The sequence below is a fragment of the Phoxinus phoxinus genome (assembly GCF_949152265.1).
Source record: "Phoxinus phoxinus genome assembly, chromosome: 19".
Lineage (NCBI taxonomy): Eukaryota > Metazoa > Chordata > Actinopteri > Cypriniformes > Leuciscidae > Phoxinus > Phoxinus phoxinus.
The window spans coordinates 5,700,731-5,725,327 of record NC_136894.1 but is presented as its reverse complement, the minus strand read 5'-3'; the positions used below and the strand labels follow the sequence as shown (position 1 = coordinate 5,725,327).

The 24,597-nt window shown below is 38.7% G+C and overlaps 1 protein-coding gene across 9 annotated transcripts in view; it reads right to left on the bottom strand.

Annotated features, from left to right (window-relative positions):
• adgrb2 (adhesion G protein-coupled receptor B2) overlaps positions 1–24,597 on the bottom strand; it is a 303,614-nt gene that overhangs the window by 17,722 nt on the left and 261,295 nt on the right. For 3 of the 9 annotated variants that reach the window (XM_079591886.1, XM_079591893.1, XM_079591889.1), the window contains 9 exons: positions 24,139–24,224; positions 20,190–20,288; positions 17,340–17,511; positions 12,197–12,289; positions 9,977–10,016; positions 9,787–9,801; positions 8,091–8,827; positions 4,383–4,418; positions 724–837 (listed from right to left, as the gene is read on the bottom strand). In XM_079591886.1, coding sequence (XP_079448012.1) covers positions 724–837; positions 4,383–4,418; positions 8,091–8,827; positions 9,787–9,801; positions 9,977–10,016; positions 12,197–12,289; positions 17,340–17,511; positions 20,190–20,288; positions 24,139–24,224 — 1,392 coding nt within the window. Of the gene's footprint in view, positions 1–723; positions 838–4,382; positions 4,419–8,090; positions 8,828–9,786; positions 9,802–9,976; positions 10,017–10,926; positions 11,311–12,196; positions 12,290–17,339; positions 17,512–20,189; positions 20,289–24,138; positions 24,225–24,597 lie in introns of all 9 variants that reach the window. The other 6 variants (XM_079591891.1, XM_079591892.1, XM_079591885.1 and 3 more) reach the window with 5 other exon arrangements.

Below are 24,597 nucleotides of genomic sequence, written 5' to 3'. Positions count from 1 at the left end.
AATACTGTATTAATTAACTTGCAGAACACAGGGCTCGGGGATAAGGAAAGCAGAGAATGCTCTGATAAAGATGTGTTTCCAAACACCAGGTGCATGTACAATTGCCTTTCAAAGTTTGTTTTAACTTCAAGAACCACAATACAAACCCATCATAATTTTTTTAAAGGGACAGTTCACCCAAAGATGAAAACTCTGTCATCATTTATTCACCCTGATAACATTGGTTTTCTCTCCTCTGCGAAGCATAAAATAATATATTTTGAAACATGGTTTTGTCCATTCAATGAAACTTAGAGGTAGAGTTTCACTAAGGAAAGTCCACTAAGGAATCTTTATGCGTTTTCGGTGTTTATTAGCGTATGCATATTGCATTTTAATATTTATTATAAAACCTTTGATGCAATTGAATCCCTTTGATTTGAAAGCTGTTTAAAATGAATACGGTTAATTTGAAAGCAGATTAAAGCATCCTTAAAACAAGACGTTTTCTGCCTTCCAGATAACAAATTATTTATGTCAATATCATTAGTGTTTCAGGTTTAAGTCATCAATTTAGTGCTCCAGTTACCGTTGCTTTGAAACTCCTGCAGTGGTGCACGTGTGAGCATGGTGATATTAGTGATTGTGTATCGCAAATACACAGGATTTGTAATAAGCACCGGGTGAGATTATTTCACTTGGGTTGGGTATAAGTGTGGGGTTTGCAGGTTAGAGGGGTCTTACCTTGAAGGAGGACATGGCAGGGTCCCTGTTATACCTGTCTATGGTGTGGAACTTGGTGGAGTGGTTGAGTTCATGGTACAGCTCTGAGTGTCTTTTGCGAGTGTGCATCACTTTCTGTAAGGAAGGGGAAAAACAAACAAACAAAAAAAACAAAACAAAAAAACAAAAGTAAAAAATAAGAAAGGGCAGGCCAGGGAGGAGCTGGGTCGACGGTAACTGAGTTAAACCGCAAGACTAGCGTGACAAGAAACACTCATCCTCTCAAAGGGTGGTGTTCTAATTGGTTAATAAAACTGATGGGTATCAAGCAATATTAAAGGAACACTCCGACTTTTTGGGACTTTAGCCTATTCAACTTATCCCCCAGAGTTAGATAAGTCCATACATACCTTTTTCATCTCCGTGCGTGCTATAAGTCTGTTTGACGCACCCACCGCTAGCCTAGCTTAGCACAAAGACTGGATGTAAATGGTTGCAGCTAGCATACTAATCCAAATAAGTGACAAAATAACGCAAACATTTTCCTATTTACATGTTGTGATTTGTATAGTCACAGAGTGTAAAAAAAACAAAGTCACATGAGACACAGACATATTTTAACCGTATAAATACTGGGAACTATATTCTCTGAAGGCGGAAGCACTGCTACTTGGGCGCAGCACCTGAGACGCGCTCTGAACGAACTCTCTGCTCCTCACCACGGCGCGTCTCAGGTGCTGCGGTTATCACTCCGCCCAAGTAGCAGTGCTTCGCCTTCAGAGAATATAGTTCCCAGTATTTATACGGTTAAAATATGTCTGTGTCTCATGTGACTTTGTTTTTTGTACACTCTGTGACTATACAAATCACAACATGTAAATAGGAAAATGTTTGCGTTATTTTGTCACTTATTTGGATTAGTATGCTAGCTGCAACCATTTACATCCAGTCTTTGTGCTAAGCTAGGCTAGCGGTGGGTGCGTCAAACAGACTTATAGCACGCACGGAGATGAAAAAGGTATGTATGGACTTATCTAACTCTAGGGGATAAGTTGAATAGGCTAAAGTCCCAAAAAGTCGGAGTGTTCCTTTAAAGCTCTCTGGTCAGTATAATTTCCTACTTGGACACTTCCACCAATTCCCAGATTTAAATGGAGGTGGTTGGAAGCTGGCGGGGCTGTTTTGTAGCAAAGACGTTGCAGTCCTATTACTATGGGATGCACAATAGGATGGAATAAGTCCCGCCTTCTAAATAAAAGAGCCAATCGCCAATATGTCATCGCGCCACTGCAACTCCAGTTAGAAGCTCCGCTTGCTGTAGAAACGGCCAGTGTTCTGAGATGCGCGCTTATGACTACACATGCGCATTGGCTGGCTCAGCCTGAAAAATGCATGTTGTTTGTCATGATTTAAGTATTTATTTACATTTATGAGACCGTTGTTGTCAGATTTAATATGAAATTGAATCCTAATCTTGGTGAAGAGATTGAAGCTATACTTGTCTGACTGAAACAGCTGCCTAAGAGGCATTTTAAAGATGGCCGCAGAGTAAAATGACTTGCCTTAAAGGGACTTTGTTTGTGGTCGAGCTGGTTTTTGCACAGAGTCGACATTGAGCATTGTGTGAATATCAGCGCTGTTCGTGATGCGGTAGATTTTTAAGCAAAAATGGAATTTTAAGTTTGTTCACCATTTATTATCTTTATGTAAGTGATCCCAATATATCTTTGTTTTAGGGCTACCAAAGTTCAATATGTTTATAATTAAGAAAATATTCAGATTTGATAGCACATTTACCAGTTTAATTTTATTCTGCTCAGTGCAAATTCTAGAGACTAATACGAGTGCCAGAACACAACAATCCAGCCTGACCAGCAAACAAGTGCACCAAACCCCAAACCAGCACCATTAAGTGGTTTAACCATGCTGGGAGACTGACTATTTTTTTATTTATAATAATTTTTTTTTGCACAAACTAAACCTTTACGACTAAATGCACCACAAACTATTATATTTCCACTAATTTACATTTTGAAATGTTTCTCTGTAACAACAGAAAATATTATAATTGTATTCGCCTGACTAATTGATTTATTGGGACAGGAGGGAGAATATCTCATGCAGCACTGACTAAAATGGAAAAGGTTATGAAGCTCTAAAAGCATCTGAATGTGTTAGTAACAAGACATACCTCTGTTTGAGAAGAAGCCTCCATACCGGAGAGCAAATATCCAGTCGTAACTTAACTTAAGCTTTCAAACTTAATTGAAGAACTGCTAGTTTAAAAGCACACAAGTGTGTTCTGGAAAAAATGGATTGGGAGACTTTAGACTGGAGATTTGCTGGATTCTGCCATTTGATCATTCCATGGAGGTGCCCATTCCCTCCAGGCTGCCTCAGTCATACACGTGCAGTCTCTACTCGTCTCATTACGCCGTTTATCTCATTCACACACACTAATGCCACTCACTCCACACTTAAAGAGCTCTACACTGATTCAGTGTTTCTGCAGCCTTGATCATTCTGCATTCAGAAGCGTAGGCTATAGCCTACTGCTTGTGTCTGGTGTTATGTTTAGCCATTATACAACACACATTGATGATATATCGAAGATGTCATTTTGAAATAAGGTGAGCAGATTTCTGAAATGCAAACTACACATGTATTTTGCATGTAAATACATGTACAGTACATGTATCTATTGTCACCATAGTATTTGGACTACAGGAATTATATATATATATATATATATATATATATATATATATATATATATATATATATATATATATATATATATATACATACACACATACATATTGTTGTGTCCTTAGTTTGTAAGTATTCCATCTAGTCTTTAGAATTCGCACTGGGCAGAATGAAGTTAAATAGGTAAAAACTGTATAATATGTATAATTATGTACTACTATAGACATATATGGTAACACTTTACAATAAGGTTAATTTGTTAACATTTGTCAATCTATTAACTAACATGAACTAACAATGAGCAATACATTTGCTACAGTATTTATTCATCTTTGTTAATGTTAGTTAATACAAGTACAGCTGTTCATTGTTTGTTCATGTTAGTTCATAGTGCATTAACTAATGTTAACAAATACAACCTTTGATTTTAATAACATGTTAGTAAATGTTGAAATTTATATTGACTAAGATTAATAAATGCTGAAGTATTGTTCATTCTTAGTTCATGTTAACTAGTTAACTGATGTTAACTAATGAACCTATTGTAAAGTGTTGTCTCACACATGCACGCACCGCCGCACGCACGCACACACACACATAAATGCCCTCTGTCTATAGTAGTACTCTACATATATAGCAGTGCATCACTATACATATATTTTATGGTATGTTTTTATTTATTTAGGGTTTTTACCTATTTAACAATAAAAAAAAAATCCTGGTGTAGTGAATTGTGTAGTCACCCTATTTTAAAATAACGCTGAAAAGCCTAAGGAATCAAGGCATGTGAAACACTGAGCAGTTCAGCCATAGACAGGACTGTTGCTACTATACTAAATGCATGATGGGGGAAACAAGCACCAGTGCGGCAACTATCATCGGCTCCTTTGTAAGTCCACTGAAAACTCTCTAGCCAATATTGGACAGAAGCACAAACACCAGTCTATGGACAGATGGGGACGGGCTCTTACCTCAAAGTCCAGCTCAGAGTACCGTACTCTTTTCCTCTGGGGGAAGGGGGAGGGGGAGAGAAGACACCATCAATCACAAGTGCACATCTTTCAGCACCTGAGTAAACTTCGGCTCTGGCGCACATGACACGTTTGTCTCATGCAGGTGCAGTGAGCATATAATACACCTCAGCTGACTGAACTGCGTTTTTCCAGTGGCTGTTTTTTATGTTTGGTTTCAAATTGAACTTCAGCATGAACATAGGAAAGGGGTATTCACCAACATGTGGGTGTGGGGCGGCGTCTTACTGCATAACAGCAGTGTACAGTAGTAGTTACAGCATTACCGTGTGCATACATAATCATTTCCATGTAAAGGAAAAAAAAAAAATATCCACGAATAAAGTAGTCTGGGAAAAATAAGATTATGTAATGTGTGCTCTCCACATCATATCTTTGTTAAATCTAATGTAATATATTTCATTCTAGGCTGTTTGGGAACCTCATATGCGGCCACCGGTTCTATAGGCCTGACACTGATGTAAAAAAAAAAAAAAAATTCCCTCCATAAAACAGCATCAGTGATGATGATTTTAACCTTTGAAGTTACCAAAAAGTATGTGTCTGCATATACTGTAAACAGCAGAATCTATGGTATGTTTGGAAAATGGCATAATATTTCATAAATGTCTCCGTTTAGTAAACATCTCTAATCTTTTGTAAACAACAAAAAAAATACTTGCTCGGAAGGAACTTGCTCAGTTCTAACAATTTTTGTTTGCACATCTGCATAGTGCAATTTGCATATATAATGTACAGCGTCCAAAATTATTTAAATTAAAATCAGTTGAGAAAACCACCTGGCAATACATATTTCACATAGGCCCTGTAACTGTAGTATATATAAAATGAACAATGTTTACTCTTTCTCCATGTTACCTGCACATTTAGCTATCCCCGTTTATTTTCCTATAATGTAACATTACAAAGCTGGTTGAAAAGCGACAATGTTATCTTTTAAGAATATATATTGGTCCTTGGAAAATGTGATAACTTATACCTTTTAGCAGTGACATTATTTAGCAGTGACATGACAACGGTCACACAATTATGATAGACCAATTGTTGGCGAGGAACATTTTCCCCCCTCATATTTTCATTTGAATGGATTAATACGAGGAATAGGACTCAGTGACGTCACATGGTGTTCTGTTGAAAAAAATATATACAATTCTGATGTAATATATCAATTACATAATATATAAACTTCTAAAGTCTGACGACATGTGAATCATGACAAATGTTTTCTTTAGTATGTGATTTGTGTCACTTTATAGTGAATGGCTCACACACCGGCAAGTGTTAGACTATCCTTCTTAAACCAAGGCTATATGTTACATGGCAAAGATGTACTAATTGAGGCTTAAAATGCCATATACGTAAGAGATGCAATAGTCTATAATAAAAAAGTTATTCAAAACACATTCACAAATGCAGTTAACTAATAGTGTCTGTACACATTCTGTGGCAATTTGTCACAAGCTCAAACTCACTGTACACAAACCAGTCAAGACCTGGGCATACTCACAAAGGGAGGATGAGAGTGAGTCACATTGTATACCTTGTTTAAAGTGTGAGAAGTTAGTTGTTGACAAAGTTAAGGTGTCACTTGGTGAGTTAGGTGACAGCAAGCCAAAGCACTACAAACTCTGCAGTGTTCAAGCCCACTAAAATATCAATACCCAGGAACCTTTGTGACCCCAACCTTACATCACCACACATGAGTTCTTTAGAGAAACAGTTTTAAAAATCACTTCTAAAACTGGTGTATTGCGGCCTTTCCAGCATGATGATTGATATGAAAATTATATGAAAAATGATGTATACTCTAACAACCAAGGCACTTATGAGTAAGTGTGTGAGACAGAAGCAGAAAGAGAATGATTGAGAAACATTTTCTGTATTTCACAGGTGGTCAGCTGCCAAAGCATTAAAACACATTTTTAAAGTCAACATTAAATTAATATTTTACTTCCATAATGTGATTTATTTAAAAGTAAATCAGGTAATCAAGGATGAACAAAAAGCTCAAATAAATATTTTAATTAATGGGAAATATAAGTTGATAAATTGGCATTTTGCCAAAAACTAACTAGACCTTATGAACGAAAGCTTATAAGCATGTTCTCAGTTTAACTGTTATTTGCCGCACTTACAAAATATGATAGGCCTACACCATTCTGGTGTATTAATATTATTGTTATTATATTATATATACACTTTCATTTTTAGTGTTTCGTTTAAAAAAATGTAAATCTGATGATAATCAGGAAAATTCACTGTTCAAAAATGATAAAACTCATACAAATAAAATGGCTCGTAATATATTTAGTTTGACCTCCTGAGTCCAATTTTTTTTTAAGCTTAAGCACTTCCTGTCACTTCTATTTTGAGTTTCAGACACTACGTTTGAAACAATACGGCTTAGGGTGATGTTAGTTTAGTTTCAATTATTATAAAAAAAAATTTATGCAGAGCAAGTTATTACATTTTGATGAATTACAATATTTTATTTGTGCAATTTTTAAAATAAAATAAAATAGAACCTACTAATTTGATGCTGACTTTAAGTTTGACAACTGACTTTATTTATAAATTTATGCCCCAGCCCCAAGACCTATGTATAGGAGACAGAACGGGAAGGTTTTGTGTCATTTAATGAAGGAATGCAGGCTCTCTCAGGCACTTCCTCTGGCTGTTTCTCTCTCACCATCTGCTGTCCCTCCTTGTGGGGCTGTAGTGTAATTATAGAGAGAAGCACAACTGCACACACACACACACACACACACACACACACACATACATACAAACACACCCAACCTGATGCAGTCACCAAGTTGTGTAACATCATGTTGACAGGGGACTCTGGGTTTAGAAGGCACACCTGAATGCATTCCTGTGATGGACTGATGAGAGAGTTGCTACATGATCAGTATGCATTGCGTCTCTGGGACAACAGATGATGTACCATCATCCAGCCCCGAAATGAAAGGAGACACAACTAATAAGATAAATCAGCCATGGTATTGCTCTCCTGTAACATGTTTTCCTCTCCTGTAACAACACCTTAAAGAGAGAGTTCACCCAAAAATTATAATTTACTCCCCCTCATGTCATTCCAAACCTGTATGACTTCTGCGGAACACAAAGGAAGATATCTTGGAAAAAAAGTCAATGGGGTCTAGTGTTGTTTTGGACCTCATTGACTTCCATTGTGTAGACAAAAAGTTCAAATAAACTCTTCAAAATATCTTTAATTTTCCACTGAAGAAGTCATACATGTTGGGAATGTAAATGATGATGATTTTATTTTTTTGGGAGAACTAGCCCTTTAATCGTAATTTGTCTGTTACTAGGTAAGATTCTACGGCTTGTGTGTTTAGGTCGGCGTGTTTGCAATCACTGCATTCATGCTTGGTTTCATCTCTGTTATGTTTTTTTTGTGTTGATCTACCTGACATTTTTCTGCCAGCATGATTCTTTGTGCTATGTGGTCCCCGTTTCCATTTTTCCTGGCAAGAATGCCAGGAGATTACAGCACTATTGTGTACCTAGGTTGTATGCCACAATTGCAAACCACATGTGGTTTCCAAAATACCCTGGGGAATTCAGAAGTGACGGTTGATCTAGATTGTGAAAGAATGTACCCCTACTTTAACCCCTACTTACTTCCAAAGATCCAGCCGAGAGGCTGGTGTTGGTGCTGCCCAGGTTGCGGGGAAGGGTTCTGGTGCGCTCCACCGTTCCCGAGGTAAGGATCTGCCGGACAGAGGGACGATTCTGCTTGACCTGCAGGGTGTGGGTGTTGGAGTGCGTGTGCCCTGTGTGGGCCGGCAACTGTTTGAGAGTTCCGTAGGAGCGGTTTAGGTTCATGCTGATGTGGTCCACAGCTGCAAAGTCTGCAGGGTATGCCTCACTCTCAGCTGGATGCAGAGTCAAGGGTGAAGGGGGCGGAGGAAAGGGAGGGTCATCTACTGTAATGTTCAGGGGCTTCCCCTCATCCTGGGGTGGAGGAGGGGGCTTGAGACTGACTGTCCGACGTGGCAACACCATGTAGTCCCCTTCCCCGCCTCCTCCAGCTGAATCCTGGGTGGAAGAAGGGTTCGGTCGGGCCCAACCCAGCCCACTCTCGGTGCACAGGTAGATGGGTCCGGATCGCTGATGCTGGCCTTGTTGCTCCACATTGACATCCTTCTTCAGCGGCTGCTCGCTTAGCTCATTCAGGGTACCCAAAGCAGGTACCTGCACCAGGAGGTTAGGGGGTGGGATATTCCCAGGTAGGCTGCTGAAATTAACGCCTTCCTGATGAGCTGCCAACTTGGGGTCGTCCTCGTCATCCAGGGAGATGCGGGATAGAGTGCCAGTTATGGTAGCAGGGTTACAGGTGTTTACCTCCTTAAAGATGACTGAGGTAGGGGAGAAAGGAAGAAAGAGAGAGAACAGATAGACAGAAGTGGGGAGGAAGAAAGAGACAGGAGAAGAAGTCGAGTGCACAAGATCACACAGATGGACAGAGAGGCAAAGAGCAGAGAGAGAAACCAATCATAACAGAAAGTTGGATGGTGAAAAGATACATTACAGAAAAGGAAAGGGGAGGCAAGGAAGATGGTTACACAGGAGTTCCCAAAGGTATAGAACCCAGATGTTTTGGAGAGAGGTTAAAGCAGTGACAGAGTAAGCAAGATTGATTCATGTGGGTGTGGAGAGAACGTGATCGGTGGAGGGAATGATGGGAAAAGAAACAAAAGAAAATGAGCTCAGTTATGTAAAAATGGAGAATGTCAATGCAGAGGTCAGAAGAGGAGGAAAGGGCCAAAGATGCAGAAGGCAGTGAGGGCAAGAAAGGACAAACATTTTCAGGCAGGTGAGTTAGTAACTAGGATTCTCAGCATGCAAATTTGGACGGTTGCAAAGGTTGGTGCTACGGCAGGAGTTCAGTCGAATTAAGTAGGGATAGTAGGGAAAGCCATGCACAAAACAGCCCCTCTAAGGGAAAAACCATCAGCCGTAAAGGCTTAACCATTTTATACATCATTTATAAGGTCACATTTAACAGAAAACATAACTCAGTCAAAAGGTGAAAAAGTAAAATGGAAAAAAACTTGAATGAATTTAAAATAACATACCTATGGAATAATTCTTTTTACTTTAAACATTTTTTAAGGCTAATATTATTACAATGGTAGTTTCTCATCCACAAAATTGATCAAAACTGTATCCAAGCTAAAATGAATGCCCTAGTATGCTGAAGATGAGAAGGGTATGGCAATCAAAGAGCAAAAATGCACATTTGGTATGTCAATTTATGCAAAACAACAAAATACTTCAGTCTAACACAAATTGGCAACTTAAGTGTGAGACTTACATGGGTGTCCTCTCTCTGCAAGTGAGGGGGAGACAATAATGTGCAGGGTTAACTTTCCATTAACAAACTTAACCAAACAAACAGCATAAGAACCAGGCCAATGTGAAAGAACCGGTGAGGAAAGTGCCAGAATGAGAAAGCAAAGAGGTGCAATAGTGAAAGGCATAATGGAGGGTCCAGAAATACTTACCCGTTTGACACGCCAAGTCCACATCTTTCTCAAAGTCCGTCTGTGCAGGTGAATGAAGGACAGAGGAGAGATAACTTAATCTTGTAACAAACAACACGCTATCCATAAGTGAACTATAAATATAGATGCCAGTTCATGATAATTTACATACAGTCATACAACTTTGGCATGGTGAAGGGTGGAGCTGAGGGCAGTAACAGACAGTATGTGGCGGTTAAAGTCCATCAAAAAGAAACACAATTTTCATTTTAGCAATCACCACAGTTTCGACAAAGTCCTAGTCTAATGCAACACATCTGCAACACCTCTACAATAAAAGCAGATCCCTTAGCACCAGCACTAATTACATTGAACCGAAGTGAAAATAAATTTGCATATTTCAGTCTGACACAGCTGGGCTTGACTTTTTCAAACAAAAAAAAACTAAACAAAACGGATATGATTTTTATGAAAAGGGGGTAGGACTCTTTAAAAAAAAAAAACAGTACAATGGACGCAAAATTACTGCGTCCCTCAGGGTAAACCGTAAACGTCCATCCGAGAGCAGCTCTTTTTAACTCCAGGCCTTCATTGGAATTCAGTGTTGCTTAGTGCTGCCAAAAGAATTGACTCTCAAAGGAGTTCAAAACAAAGCTTTAGTGAGGGCATTACACTGTGGTGCAATTTAGCATTCCCAGTGAGAGCAACTTATATGTATGCATATATCTGCATGTTTAAGTTGAAAAGTAAAGGCAAGAAAAGAGACCTGCGACTATGCAAAACTTCTACTGCACAGCCATGGAAATGAAGTTACTTTGTACAACATAAATTAAAGTCAGATCTGCTGACAGCTAGCCACTTATCTAATTAGCGGGCTAATATGCTCACAGTACGCTATCAGCTACACTCTAAAATTGACAGCACTAACTCTAAAGCAAACACATGCAATCACGTTCATTTCAGAGACGTACGGTCATTTGATTTTGCTCCAGGACTAGGCTCTGGCGGAGAACGTGGGCATGGTTGTGGTTGAGTGTATGTATGTGGTTGTGGTTCAGGGTGTGGTTCTTGTCGAGAGTGTGGTTGAGAGTATGGACGTGGTTGTGGTTGAGGCCGTGGGAGTGGTTGTGGTTGTGATTGAGAAGGTGGTTGTGGTTCAGAGTCTGAGTGTGGTTCTGGTGGAGACTGTGGGTGTGGTTATGGGTGTGGTTATGGCTGTGTCCGTGAGTGTGATTGGCCAAGGCTAGAGGAGGGTGGGCGGGGCAGGTTTGGTGGCAGCCTTGGCAGCAACCAGGTGAATATCGGAGTGACCCACACTGGTCCTGACTGTAGAGGCTGGGCTGGTGTGGACACCTCTGCCGGCAAAGAGGCAGAACGGAGAGAAAGGTAGAGAGAGAAAAAGTGAGCGGTGAGCTGAGGAGATGAAGTGGAAAGGTGGAGCAGACCTGCAGGGGCGGTTATTTCTCTCATCCAAACCTATCCACACACACACACAACAATTGGAGAGTTTCTGCTGTAGTTACCATGGCTACATGCAAGTCTAGTCTTTGACACGAACAAATCGCTGCAGGGCACTGGGTAAAGGGCTTAAAAACTATTAAAACACCCCACAAGGTTATAAGTGCTAAGTATGTTACTGACGTGCTTGATTGCTTTCTTGTAGAGTATAATTATTGGTCAGTTTATTTATAGTATATATCTACACTGTAAAAAAAAATTGCTGCGATTATTTAGCACAACTTAAAATCCAACATTGTTTCAACTTTAAAAAGCATGTGTTCAAGCTTGACTTAAAATATTAAGTTTAGTTAACTTAAGTTTAGTTTGGTTAAGTTGGATATTTAAGTTATCTCAACAAATTTTAACTAATCGCAGCCACATTTTTTACAGTGTAGTTCGACCTTACAACATTTTAATACGTGCAATGCTATTCAAAAAGCTTCTGATTTTAAGCACTTGTGTCTCTAACTGAACAACTATTGTACAACTTTTATCTTGATATTAGAAACTGCACAAAAAGGGCATGCTTAAAGGAAACAGGACAGATGGGAGCTGACCAGGATTTTTAACCAGCATAACCTCAGTAGAATAGTCTTTCGCATTCGGTGAGTCGTCTGCTCCAATTTACAATAAAACTCCAACTTGAAACACAATCACCCAGTAACCCATGCTGTTTAGGAGAGGAGGAGCCGACCCTCTGAGAGTCCCACGTGAGATGAAATGGAATGGAATGCTATTCACCATGATCTGCACCTGGCCGTTCTTGCAGGAGTCCGGAGAGTTTTCACTGTCGTCTTTGCAGCCACCCATCCTGCAGCGCACTGCATCCTGCACCTGAGGTGGGAAGTCAGGAGATACAACCAGGGTAAATCATAGATGCTCAAAATCGAAATCTATAAGCTGTAATATTGCAACGCATTTTGATGCATTGTGATATTGAATGAAATCGTTGACATGATAATCGTAATCGAATTGAACCATGAGACCAGTGATGATACACACCCCTACAGAATATGGTTGTCAGTCCTGTTTGTGTTCATATATAGTTCAGGCATAAAAGAGAGCGTCATCTGTATTTTATAAGTATAGTGACCTTAAAATGTTGGTTATGGCGAGAGAATGGACCATAGAATCACCAAGAGTTGGATACGACTGAAATGTAATTAGAAAGTGACAGTGTGTTCTACAATGCAGATTAAACATTTTATAATAATTAAACACATTTTACAATATCTGTCATTTTGGTTTAGGCATTCGGTGTTAACCAAGAGGAGTTATGTTATTGTGTTTGTTAACTGCTTTTCATTATATCCATCCATCACTGCATAACTTGTAGATTGTCATTGATTCTTAAGATTGTTACATCATTATATATATATATATATATATATATATATATATATATATATATATATATATATATATATATATATAAATTTAAAAAATGAATAGGAGGGTGAATATCTTTCCACAATCGTGTACATGTTTACATGGAACTAATGATGAAAGTAAATATCCAAAAGGCACTAGCAGATTCTATTCACCCAGGAGAGTCTATCGGTTTAATCTAGTTAGTTTAGTAATCTACAGAGGGCATCCGTATGCAATTTCCCATAAAACTTTGATATTAGTTTATATTCCTGTGTGACAAACATTGCAGTGAGCCTGTTTGCATTTCTGCAGGAAGGGTTTACAGAACTGCAGATGCATATGCTCTACAACAATAGGGAGGAAGACACTCTCTTTTATAAAAAAAAAAAGACAACGTGATAGGCTGTTTCCCCTGACGACAGTGTAGCCTTAGCAACGGGATGCCACTCATTTGCATACAAATTTATGGCCACAACGCCTACAGAATGACCAAGTGAAAGCACTGTGTCTCCTAACTGTGGAGATCAGAGCTCTTATTGCCAACAAAGACATAACAGATAATAACTGAGCTTTTCTTACACTATCTGCATGCAAACCAGGAATTAAAATCACAAGAGGACAGAGTTAAATACTGATGTAAACTGATGTCTTAGACTATGTTCAGACTTAGATCTGTTTGTCTCATGACAGTGTGAACAGCGCAAACCACATGGAATCTGATCTTTTAAAATCCGATTTGTGCCACTTCCATATGTGGTACTAAATCAGATACAGGTCAGATGTTTAGCTATGCGACCACAGTCTAAAAAGTCATATCGGAATACATGCAAATTTTACATCACTCTAGATCAACATTTGTCACAATTCTGTGCTCATGGGAGTCACTTAAAAAAAAATCATTTTTATTTATTTTTATCATTCTTTTGCGCATGCAGGTCAGTTCAGGACCATGATCTGTTCGCACTGGAATATGATATTGGCCACATTTAAAACAACAATGTGATCTGTGAATGGATCTGAGCAATAAATGTGCAAAACTTTTACCTTTAAGGTTACAACAGCTTGTCACTTGGACAGTACGCCTAAAGGGACAATTTTGTACACTGATAAGGTGCATATTTGTACCCTTGGGTAATAATATGTGCCCTTAAGGTACTTCTATGAGGGTAAACACGGTACAGAGATATCCTTTTGAGCGTACTGTCCCAGTGACAAGGTGTTGCATCCCTAAAGGTACAATTTTTGCACATTTCTTGAGAGAGTGAACCACATTCTGGAAGTGGTTCGGGAAACATGAGCATATCACATAACTCATGCTGATCTCATTTGTATTTGTAGATATGTAACGTTTACACATACATATATATCTGGTTATATGCTGAAACTTACAACAGACTTACAACTTACAAAGTCTTTTTTATTCATTTTATTATTCTTGGGTAAATTGATTGAATCCGGCCCCAGAAATAAACAACAAAATCAAAAGGTTATAATGTCAAATTCAGTAATTGTGTATATGAATGTGATGCCACTGAACACATTTATTAATTGAATTGATTAAATACAATGAAATCTAAATATTAATTTCATGAATTCAATATGTTATGAACCTAATCTTTTTTGAAGGATCATGTGACACTGAAGTCTTGAGTAATGATACTAAAAATTCAGCTTTGCATCACAAAATATACTGATTTAACTGTATTTTGAATCAAATAAATGCAGACTTGGAGACTTCTTTCAAAAACTTAAAAAAATATATATTTTAAAAAAGACTTTTTTTGGTGTGTCTGATCTCAGACCTAGAGAAAATCCCATCACAAGTGTTCACTGGCACATTTTAGACACGCTAATTCTACAACATGTTGTACATATCCCAAGTGGTTGATCTGACACGACCTTTATGGTTTGCAAAGGTTACATGCTGAACAAATGACACATTAATCTACTGGCGTCCTCGGAATAGCATCAAACATATGCTGTTGAAACACTTTATTTATTGACTGCACATTCTCTGCACTGTTTAGTAAATCCCCTCTCTTTCTATTCAACTGAGCATGAGTTATCATGCTGCAACACTATTCACTGGCCTAGACCGGAATATGTAATGAGTCTGCCTCCCTCCCCACAACTAAAATTATGATGTGCGGGAACACTGGGCTGTTTCGCAAGACAGAGCAAGAGACGGTCTCATTCTCAGTTTGTTTATGGATGACTGTCTGCTGAGTCAAAGCTGCAGACGTATCAGAGTGACAGCCGATGGCGTGCCTTCTAGACTCTCTCTATCTTCACTAATGCATGAGAACAAACTATTCCCACACTCATTTGCCAGTGCTAATCACGAATGCTGCCTTTCCATTGTTGGCTCAGCCATTTCAAAGCGTAATTCGCACATCAAACTGCATATAGCGCAAGGATCCGGTGCACAAACTCCACTCCACTCCCTTGTTTTGCTAAAGCTATTAGGGATTACATCAAAGCCTTGCCAGGGATTTTCATATATTTACTAAAATAATACCAGGATTTATTTTACTCTAATCCTTTGGTTTTGCGATATTGATTTAACATATATGGCTTAGCGATTTGGAACTGATTTTTTCTCTCCCTTCTCAAACTCCAGCGGCATATTTTAATTTACCCGATGCATGGGAGTCAGCCACAGTTATCACAGAACATGCTGGAGAGTTGAAGCTGTCACATTTTGGCTACAGTGTGACTATAGTTTGACCCATAAGATGATTTATTTATGACTGCTCAGATCAACCCATTATAACGTGAAAGTAGTGCATGCTATTTCGGAAAACTGATTGTCTCAGCCAAGTTTTACTCCTAAGTGGACCTTAAAATAATGGACTCAAATAAAACTCCTCCGGCAGTCTCCATTTAAATACACCTCTGACTGTCCTCTAGGACTGGCAGTATAACAGTGCAACTTTTATTTGTTATACTGTTATGGGCAATCACACACACATAGGGCCCTATCATACATCCGGCGCAATGCGGTGCGAAGCAAGTGTTTTATGCTAGTTTCAGCATGACGCAGTTATCATTTTCATGTCCTGCGCCGCGTTGTTTAAATAGCAAATGCATTTGTGCGCCCATGGGCGTGCTGGTCTAAAAACGAGGTGTGTTCAGGCGCATTGTTGGCGCGTTGCTATTTTGAGGCAACTGAAATAGACTGAATCTGCGCCATTGACCAACTGAAACCTGGTTATTTAAAGGGTGCATTTGTAATATGCGCCTATAGGCGGGTCCACAACGCGCGTACACTCTGCTTATTACACACACAGGGACGCGCAGCAGCACACAAACATGCCAAATATTAAACATCGAATGAATCCGGCTCATCTCGTAGATGGTCTGCTTGCGCACGAGCAGATCCGTTTCATCACTAGAGAAGCGTTCGGTCTTTCCGCTTGCCAATTCTGCTATGTAGATGCGCGATCCACCATGGCGCGAGCGCAACTGGCTTTTAAAGGGAATGGGAGATGATACTCTGATTGGTTTATTGCACGTTACACCCAAAACACACACAATACTCATTAAGAAAATAGAGACAACCATTCACGCCATGGATTCGCACGCCATCCTAGAATGTAGATTGACCAATCACAGCGCAGCCAAGAACGAGCTCCCACAGAGGTCCGACACTTTTTCACAGCGCTCCATTGACTTTAACACAGAAAAATTTCTCATATTTTTGGTCTCGGCAGGCTATTACCGTCGTAGTTTTATCAAAAATATCGTTAAATGTTGTGCCTGAGGCATTTGTAACACAGATACGCGTTTCCCAGAGAGGTTGGAGGGGGGTGTCCGTTTTTTCCCCTTCCCAAAACCGAAGTCAAATCCTGACAAGTGTCGTCTTTGGATTAAACTGTGTGGACGTCCTCACGGTCAGCGAAACCCAGGATTCGATCAACAAGCTCACTTTTGCAACAAGCATAAATTTTGCTTTTAACCTTACTGTGAAGTTATACTAGTTAGACAGTTTTATGCTGTTTTAGGTTATTATTTCGGTTCTCTAATTGTTGATACGCTAGCACACGCTGCTAATAAATACAACTTTATATTCGCGTAGTCCGTTTGCTTTGTAATAACGATTATAGAAGTGAATGGAGACCTACCCAGCTTTGCATGAACAGTGTTGCTCCTTGATATCGTTAGTCCCAGCCTCCGTCTCGATTAGGATATGCGGTGGTTAAATTTTTGACTGTGACCATTATGCTTTTGCCTCTATTTGGATGCCTTGTTATTGCTTGCGTTTCACCGTATGTCTTGAATATAGCCTTCGAACGCATATTGCAGCCACTTTTGCCTACTTCTATCGGACACTTTATTTGGTGCTTTATAAAAGTGTGATAAAATTTCAGCAGGAAGAGCTGTCATAGCATAAGCCATGTTGATACTAAACCAGAGCCGAGATGAAGTTGTCGGACGTAGCAACAGTAACTAAGGGGGGCGGGGCTTAGCCAAAGGTGAATTAGGGTTGTAAAAAAAAAAGTAACCCACTGACCTCTCGGCGCATGGCACAGTGCACTGTGATGATGACGAATCCCTGGACTGAGTCAAAGACGGCGAAGAGCACCTGGAAGAGGGTCGATCGGCGGTCTGTGATGGCCAACACAGCTGACATCCACGTGAGTGCCAGCAGAGGGAGAACCACACAAGAGCTCCATAATGACGCCCTATGAAGAGAGAGTACAGAGCAAAATGCATTTCATCCTTCGTGCAGCAAGGTGGTGACATCACTGCACCTAGAATCATTAGCCATTAAGATCAACTATTATCACGATTAGAGTTTTGATGGAGCGTTGATAAGGTTTAGAGACCAGCACAGCAACACAGACATTTAACTGAGAGTCAATACAGCGTAAATGTATGCGTAATGAGTGGTAATAATTAAAAACCTGAAATCCCAGATCAAGTGGTTGCTATTTTGTGTGTGCAACATACGGAGTATTGAGAGAGTATTAAAAATATACCTGTTACCAAATTTCCCACCATATTTACAAGTTTTGTGCATTTTTAAGTATCATATTTATGAATACACTACATATGTGGTAACTTGGTAATGGTATTAATATTTAGGGTAGCACTTTATTTTACAGCCCTGTTTCGCATACATACTAAGTATATACTAAATCATGGGTTATAACTAGGTACTAACCCTGATCCTACCCCTAAACCTAACATTAACTCATTGGAGTTACCTTATATTACAAGTACTTTATTGGGTAAGTACACTGTAAGCACACATACTGTAAAATAAAGTGTAACTATTTTTAGCAATGACATTATTATGGGTAACACTTCATTTCTATGGTCCACTTTAGAAATTCTACTAAGTAACTTTGCAACTAGGCCTACATATCAACTACCAGTCAGTCTACCAGTCATTAGAGTATTATATAGTCTATAGACTGTCTGTTTTATTTTGATGCTCCCCAACAAACAATCTACTGACTAGAAGTAACTTTGCAAGAACATGTCAAATTCTTCTTCTAACCCTAAACCTACAGTAACAAAACAGTCTAATAAAAGTTAGTTGACATGTAATTGCAAAGTTACTTATAGCTAGTATAATCTCAACATTGGAATAAAGTGTAACCTATTATTGTTTTTCCCCCCTTTAATTCACAGACACACATGGTCAATCCAGTTAGGACACACTCTCACAAATAATTGCTGTTCATAATGCTGAGCACTCATGCTAACATGCCCTAATAGATTTCCAACATGTTGCTAATGCTACAGGAGTGTTTTGGTTCTGCATCATGCAGAGCCTATTTAGATAAATATTAGGTGTCAGTAAGGACTTGTCTGCTTAAGCTCAGCGAAGCAAGGGCTCACCACAGCTGGGCATCAATTTAACATCTTCACGCTGCACTGACTCAGTCTCCTGCATGTGACTGCAATGGGACGGACATTAGCAATGAGACACAGATTTGCTCCTATATGCAAATCTACTAAATGAGTTCTCATGCTCATACAAGAGCAATGCAGACATAGGAAGACAAGGTTGACTTGGTAAATGTAAAATAGCATGACTCAAATTCATTGTCCTCCCCTAACTATCTGTGGAGAGAAAGCATGGGGTTTGGATGGAGCAGGAACTCCGGTATTAAAGGAAATGAGGTAATCAGTGGGATCATGTGGACATGGTCCACCCAAACTTCCTTTAGGAAGTCCTCTTCATTAATTTCTATAAATGGAAGTTGTATTATGGCGCCACACACACATGCCCCATATTTATACACGGATAGGAGAGACAGAAGAAAAAAAAGCAGACAGCAAGAATGAGATGAGGAACAACAACAAATTAAAATTGACAAAGAGAAAGAGGAACAGAGAAGCGATATCATTCATGATCATTTCAATAACATGACTCCCTCCAGCAAATAGAGGAGAGAAGTCCAATTTATTCAAAGCCAAAAGAATCAGAGTTGGCCCTTGATCCACACTCTGGTTCTTTACCTCTTCAAAGAGCACACCGTGTTTGTGTGTATGTGCGTGTTTTTGCAAAAGTCTACAGTCAACACAGCTGAAGACATAGAAAGAAAAAACCCTGTTAGGAATATTTTCGTCTGATTTTCTAGTTTAAATATTGAAAATCCTTGAAATGAGATAATTAACAAAATGTACAACATTAGCATACTGTAGTCATAGACGGGATCTTGAATATAAGTGTTTTTTTTTGTCTTTTTCAAAGAAAGTTTTTTTTCACATTCTGAAATTTTGTACTTAATACAAGTGATATAATTTGCCTGTGTGGCAAGAAAAAAGACACATTTTAATAACAAGCCTTAATATGTTTCACAATTAGACACACACTACTAAAGAACAGGGTTTTTGCAGTGCAAAAGGTGCATATAACACGAAACGAAAAAAAGAAACGAAACAACCAACAAAAAAAGTTAAGCAAAACATCAACAAAGGCAAAACAAAACAAACAAACAAAAACAAGAAAAAAGAAAAGAAAAGAAAACACGCACTGAATGAATGGCCTTAGTCTGACTTGGACACTTTTATAACTCTATTGCAAAATGTTTTGCAGTGAGTCCTGCAGGCTTATGTTTGACGGATAAAATATATGAACGTTTACTTTTTTTTTTTTTTGTAATGTCTATTCAATGATTTATAATATTGTAATTCCTTAAATGATCTTCTTTGAGGGAATTTCTCAGCAAAGATTTAAACAAGTGATTTTGCAGTGTAGTTCTGGAGTGTGCTGACAGGAGGGTGGCTCTTTGAAGAGTTTCTGTTTCTTACTGTCAGTGTTGGGCTCTAGAGAGATAAAGAGAAAAAAAGAAAGATATGGAGAGAGAAAGTAAGAGACAAAGAGAGAATATGGAATGAGACTAACATGGCGCTGCTGGCGGTAGAGCTGGACAGGGCGGTACTGGAGATCACGCCACACTTGGAGCATTTCAGGAGCAGCCTGCTACGCGCTTCCAACGGCGGACTTCAGGACCCAATACACACACACACACACACACACACACACACACACACACACACACACACACACACACACACACACAAACATATATATTTACACGGGGAAGAGATTGACATGACACACAGAAGCAGGGAGATCCAGCCATACACCCACATTCATGCCAATACACACAAACGGCACGATGGTAAAAGGTTGAATGCAGATTGGAGAGGAATTGCAAATGGAATATTTGGATAATGACAACAAAACAAGTACATAAGGAAAAGGGAACACATAAAAGAGAGGAAAAAGAAAGAGAAAGACAAAATTAAAGTAATGCCAAGAGAACAGCATCGAGCAATGAACAACAGCAACGGCAGAGTGAGATCTGTAATGACTGTCACAGCGTGAAAGTAGCTTGTGTGTGTGTGAGAGAGAGAGATAGAGAGACAATGAAGGCAGGAAAATAATAAAAATGGAGAGAAACACAGTAGAATGCAACCACAGATCATTAACGATCAGCGGATGAGGCAGATGGGAGCTGCAAAGACTAACCTACTACTTCAGCTGCTCACTGACTGAAGTGTGTGTTTGTGTGTGTTATAGGAGTTTGTGTGTGTGAAAACAGGAGTAAGACGCTGTTGACACACTCGCACACACCTGACACCGCTCGTGACCCTTGATTTGTGTAGGCATTGTTAGAAAGCAGACCAGCACATCCAGGTTGGTTTCCCTCGGGTCATTAACCAGGAAGTTCAGTTTTTAATGAACCTCGTTACAATCCCCCTCAGCTTTATAAATAAAGGTCTGGGGTGTAAACGTGGCTCTAAAGATTTAAAGGAGAACAAATACCTTTCCTAAATGTGTGAATATGTGAATACAAATGTGTTTTGTCTTGTTGCATTGTGAGAATTGTTTAAATTAAAGGAGATGTATGCTAAAACCATCTAAAGAAATTCATCTCTGAAACAAATACATTCTAAGAAAAGCTTGATATCTTAAATTTTAAACAGTTTTGCTTCTTATGGAAATTATTCTTATTTTAAGTATAATAAAAAATAATAATAATAATATACTTTTTTTTTTACATTTCAACATTTCTATTTCTATTTCAACTAAATACTGTTCATTACTTTCTATTTATCAAAAATTGACCAAAAATGGAAAAAAAAGCAAACTAGTTAAAAAACTTTTTTCAGCATTTATAATTTTAAGAACCAATATCAATAATTGAACACAGATAATAAATAATTGCAACAAAAAAAAAAAATAACCCCAACATTTTCACTTCTAGTGTGTATATACATAAACTCACACTACTGGTTGAGTCAGTGTTGCTACAGTATTCTGGGCAACAAAAGGTTTATAAGTGGTATACTTAGTTATTTAGGGTGTGTTTACAAGACAACTATGTACTAAAATCAATAAAGTTTTTCTTAAGAATTTTTGAACATTTTCACGTACAGACGACAATGTTGTTAAAAAGATCCCTGTTCACATGGAACCAGGAACATAAACAAAAAAAACCCCTGTATTATTCATGCCGGGCCAGTAGTTGGCGATGTCACTTTGTAAAGAAACACTACGTGCCTATAGACTGAACTGAATATGCATGCGCAGGATGTCACCATTTTCACAAATTCATGTTTTTGTAGTTTACAGAGACGATAACAGTATCATTTTCAAAAACTTGCACTTTGAAGCCCATTTTAAAAAGTTTGTGTTTTCAGGCCCCCAAAACGCTGTCGTCGTGTAAATGAACAGACAAAACACATAGCAAGTTTTCTGTTTTTTTGTTGAACACGGTTTTGTGTAAAATCAAATGGAGTGGAGAGGAATTCATTGGTTCAGTGCTTAGGTGATCTACTGAATATACATATATGTCTCAAACTTCTGTGTTAGTGCATTATTAAGCGATTGTAAATCAAACCATTTTTTTTTTTTTTTTTTTTTTTACTATTTTAGTCGTTCTTTTATGTTAGTGTTCTGAGAAGATGATTGAAACAGTAAAGGTAACAAAAGACTTGCAGTCTCATGTCACAGAGTTGGAGAAAGTGCTCCGAACATTAGAAATATGCAAATGAGGGGGCACTCAGGGTCAGCTCACAACAGTGGACACATTTATTTACCTAACCCAAACAATAAAAGCTAAATACTACATTTAGTATCCTTACTAAGAAAATAGAGTGATGCTTGCCCGTGCGAAAAACACTGCTAAGATCCTAGAGTGTTGAGGGTGGTTTCTAGGGCATTGCTATGCGGTTGCTAAAAGTGCTTTGAGTTGCTTTTTACTCGCCCACTCCAAATTCTCTGATATTTTGGTTTCTCAATTTTCTAATTCTCTGATATTGATGCACTTCTTGTTGAAAATAACATCACAAAATTTATTTCCATCAAGAGGTGCATCAATATCTTATATTGACAATGCAAGAGTCCAGCATTTTGTAAAGTCTCCCCCAGCACATCACAAAGACTTTCAATGCATTTAAGCTCATGTGTGAAAATGATTCTTCATGTTCCTCCCAACCATTCTTTCACAATTTGAGCCTGATGAATCTTGACATTGGAATATGGCCATGATGTGTCTTCCTACATAGTTAAGAAATGAAAAGCTACACACTCTATCAATTAGGGTTTCTATATGCTAACATGCAAGAAACATCACAATCACTGCTAGGCTTAAGCATTTGCCCATTTAAATCCAAATAGCATTTTTTTTTTCCGGCAGTGTATATGTGAAAGACAACATGAGAGAGTGTGAATATGGAAATGAGTCGAACTGAATTTAAACACTGGGACATTTTTATGTACAAGCCACTAGCGGAAAAATCCATAGTTAGCCATTGCAGCTCCCAATATGCATTGATCTCCCTTGTACATAAACATTACAGGAAAAGAAAAGTGGAAGAAAAAAAAAGAAAAAGACAAATCAATTAGGGGAAAATTGCAGAATGTCCTGGAGGGATTACAAATATCCAGTCATTGGATTAGCTCAGATCTCTGATTAGCTCCTCATTCAATTAGTAAGACCCACAGTTTCCTGCCAAGACATCGGTATGGTGGTCCACCAAAGCAATGCCACATATCTAAATGACATGTGTACAGCATGCATTCAAAGCGCAGAGGCTATCGGTACCCATTAGACACACTAATTCAGTTTCACTGTAAGCATTAAGGCCGTTCTCATGCCTTCAGTGTACTATTGGCGAAAACACGATTATGCATCGCAATGAGCTTGACAGCAGTTGACCCGTGAGCTCATTTCAAACAATGCACTGCACTTAACAATGGGGATTTCTGAGGTGGTGGTACTAAATTAAAGATGGAGGGCTGTGAGAACACTCTTAAAGTTTCCGGGTAGAGGATTCATGGAGCGGAATGGGAATATTCAATCTCCCAGTGCGGTTTAGCCTCTCGTTTGAGGTGAGGGATGTGGCGGTCCACTCATTAACACAAGTGTTTAATGGATCGCTCTGCTTTGTGTCCAATCAAACAAAGGCAAAACAGAACAAGCGTTTTAAAAGCACAAGAGCTCCTTGATCCTGTCAGTATGTGCAGTTACATGAACAATGAATATACACTTAGCTAATGACAGAGCTATCAGAGAACTAGCCTGAGGTTAGCAGGCCAGCAAATCAATACAAGTCCATTAATGAAGCTGTCATATCTTGGCTTTCAGTCTGATGTTTTTCAACTTTTCGTGTGTGTGTGTGTGTGTGTGTGTGTGTGTGAGAGAATGAGTAATTTATTTCGCCCATACAAATATTTGACAGGATATTTTAAAACCTTCAACAGGCCAGTGGTAAATGAGTGAGTTGGTGCAAATCCAGAAATAGATGGGTATCATATAGCCATCGCTTTGACCTTCACTTACCCTGCTCTTTGCTTTTTGGACTTGTCTGAGATGCCATCTCGAGACATGAGCTTGTTGAAGACCACTATTCCAATCAGCATGTTTACCTGCAGGCAAGAGATAGAAGTTGTGTTATCTACTTTGTTATATAAGTAGTGTTGTTTGCTAGTTAAGAACAGGGTTGTACACCAGTTAGAACTGAATTGAGGATGCTTTGAATTAGAATTCTCTATAAACAACTCTTTAAAGGTGAAGTCTGTAATATTGAAAAATAGCAATTTAAATGGGTACCGCAGACTTGACGCTCATGTGGGTTGCCAGATTGAGGACACGCATCTCTTCATTCATCTTTCAAACTTGACAAACTTTGTTTTTATGGTTAAAAGGTGTAGTTTTATGAATTTCAATTCATTTTAATCATTTTTCCTTGCATTGGAATTGCAATTGCAAATCTGCATTTAATTTGTCATTTCATTTCAA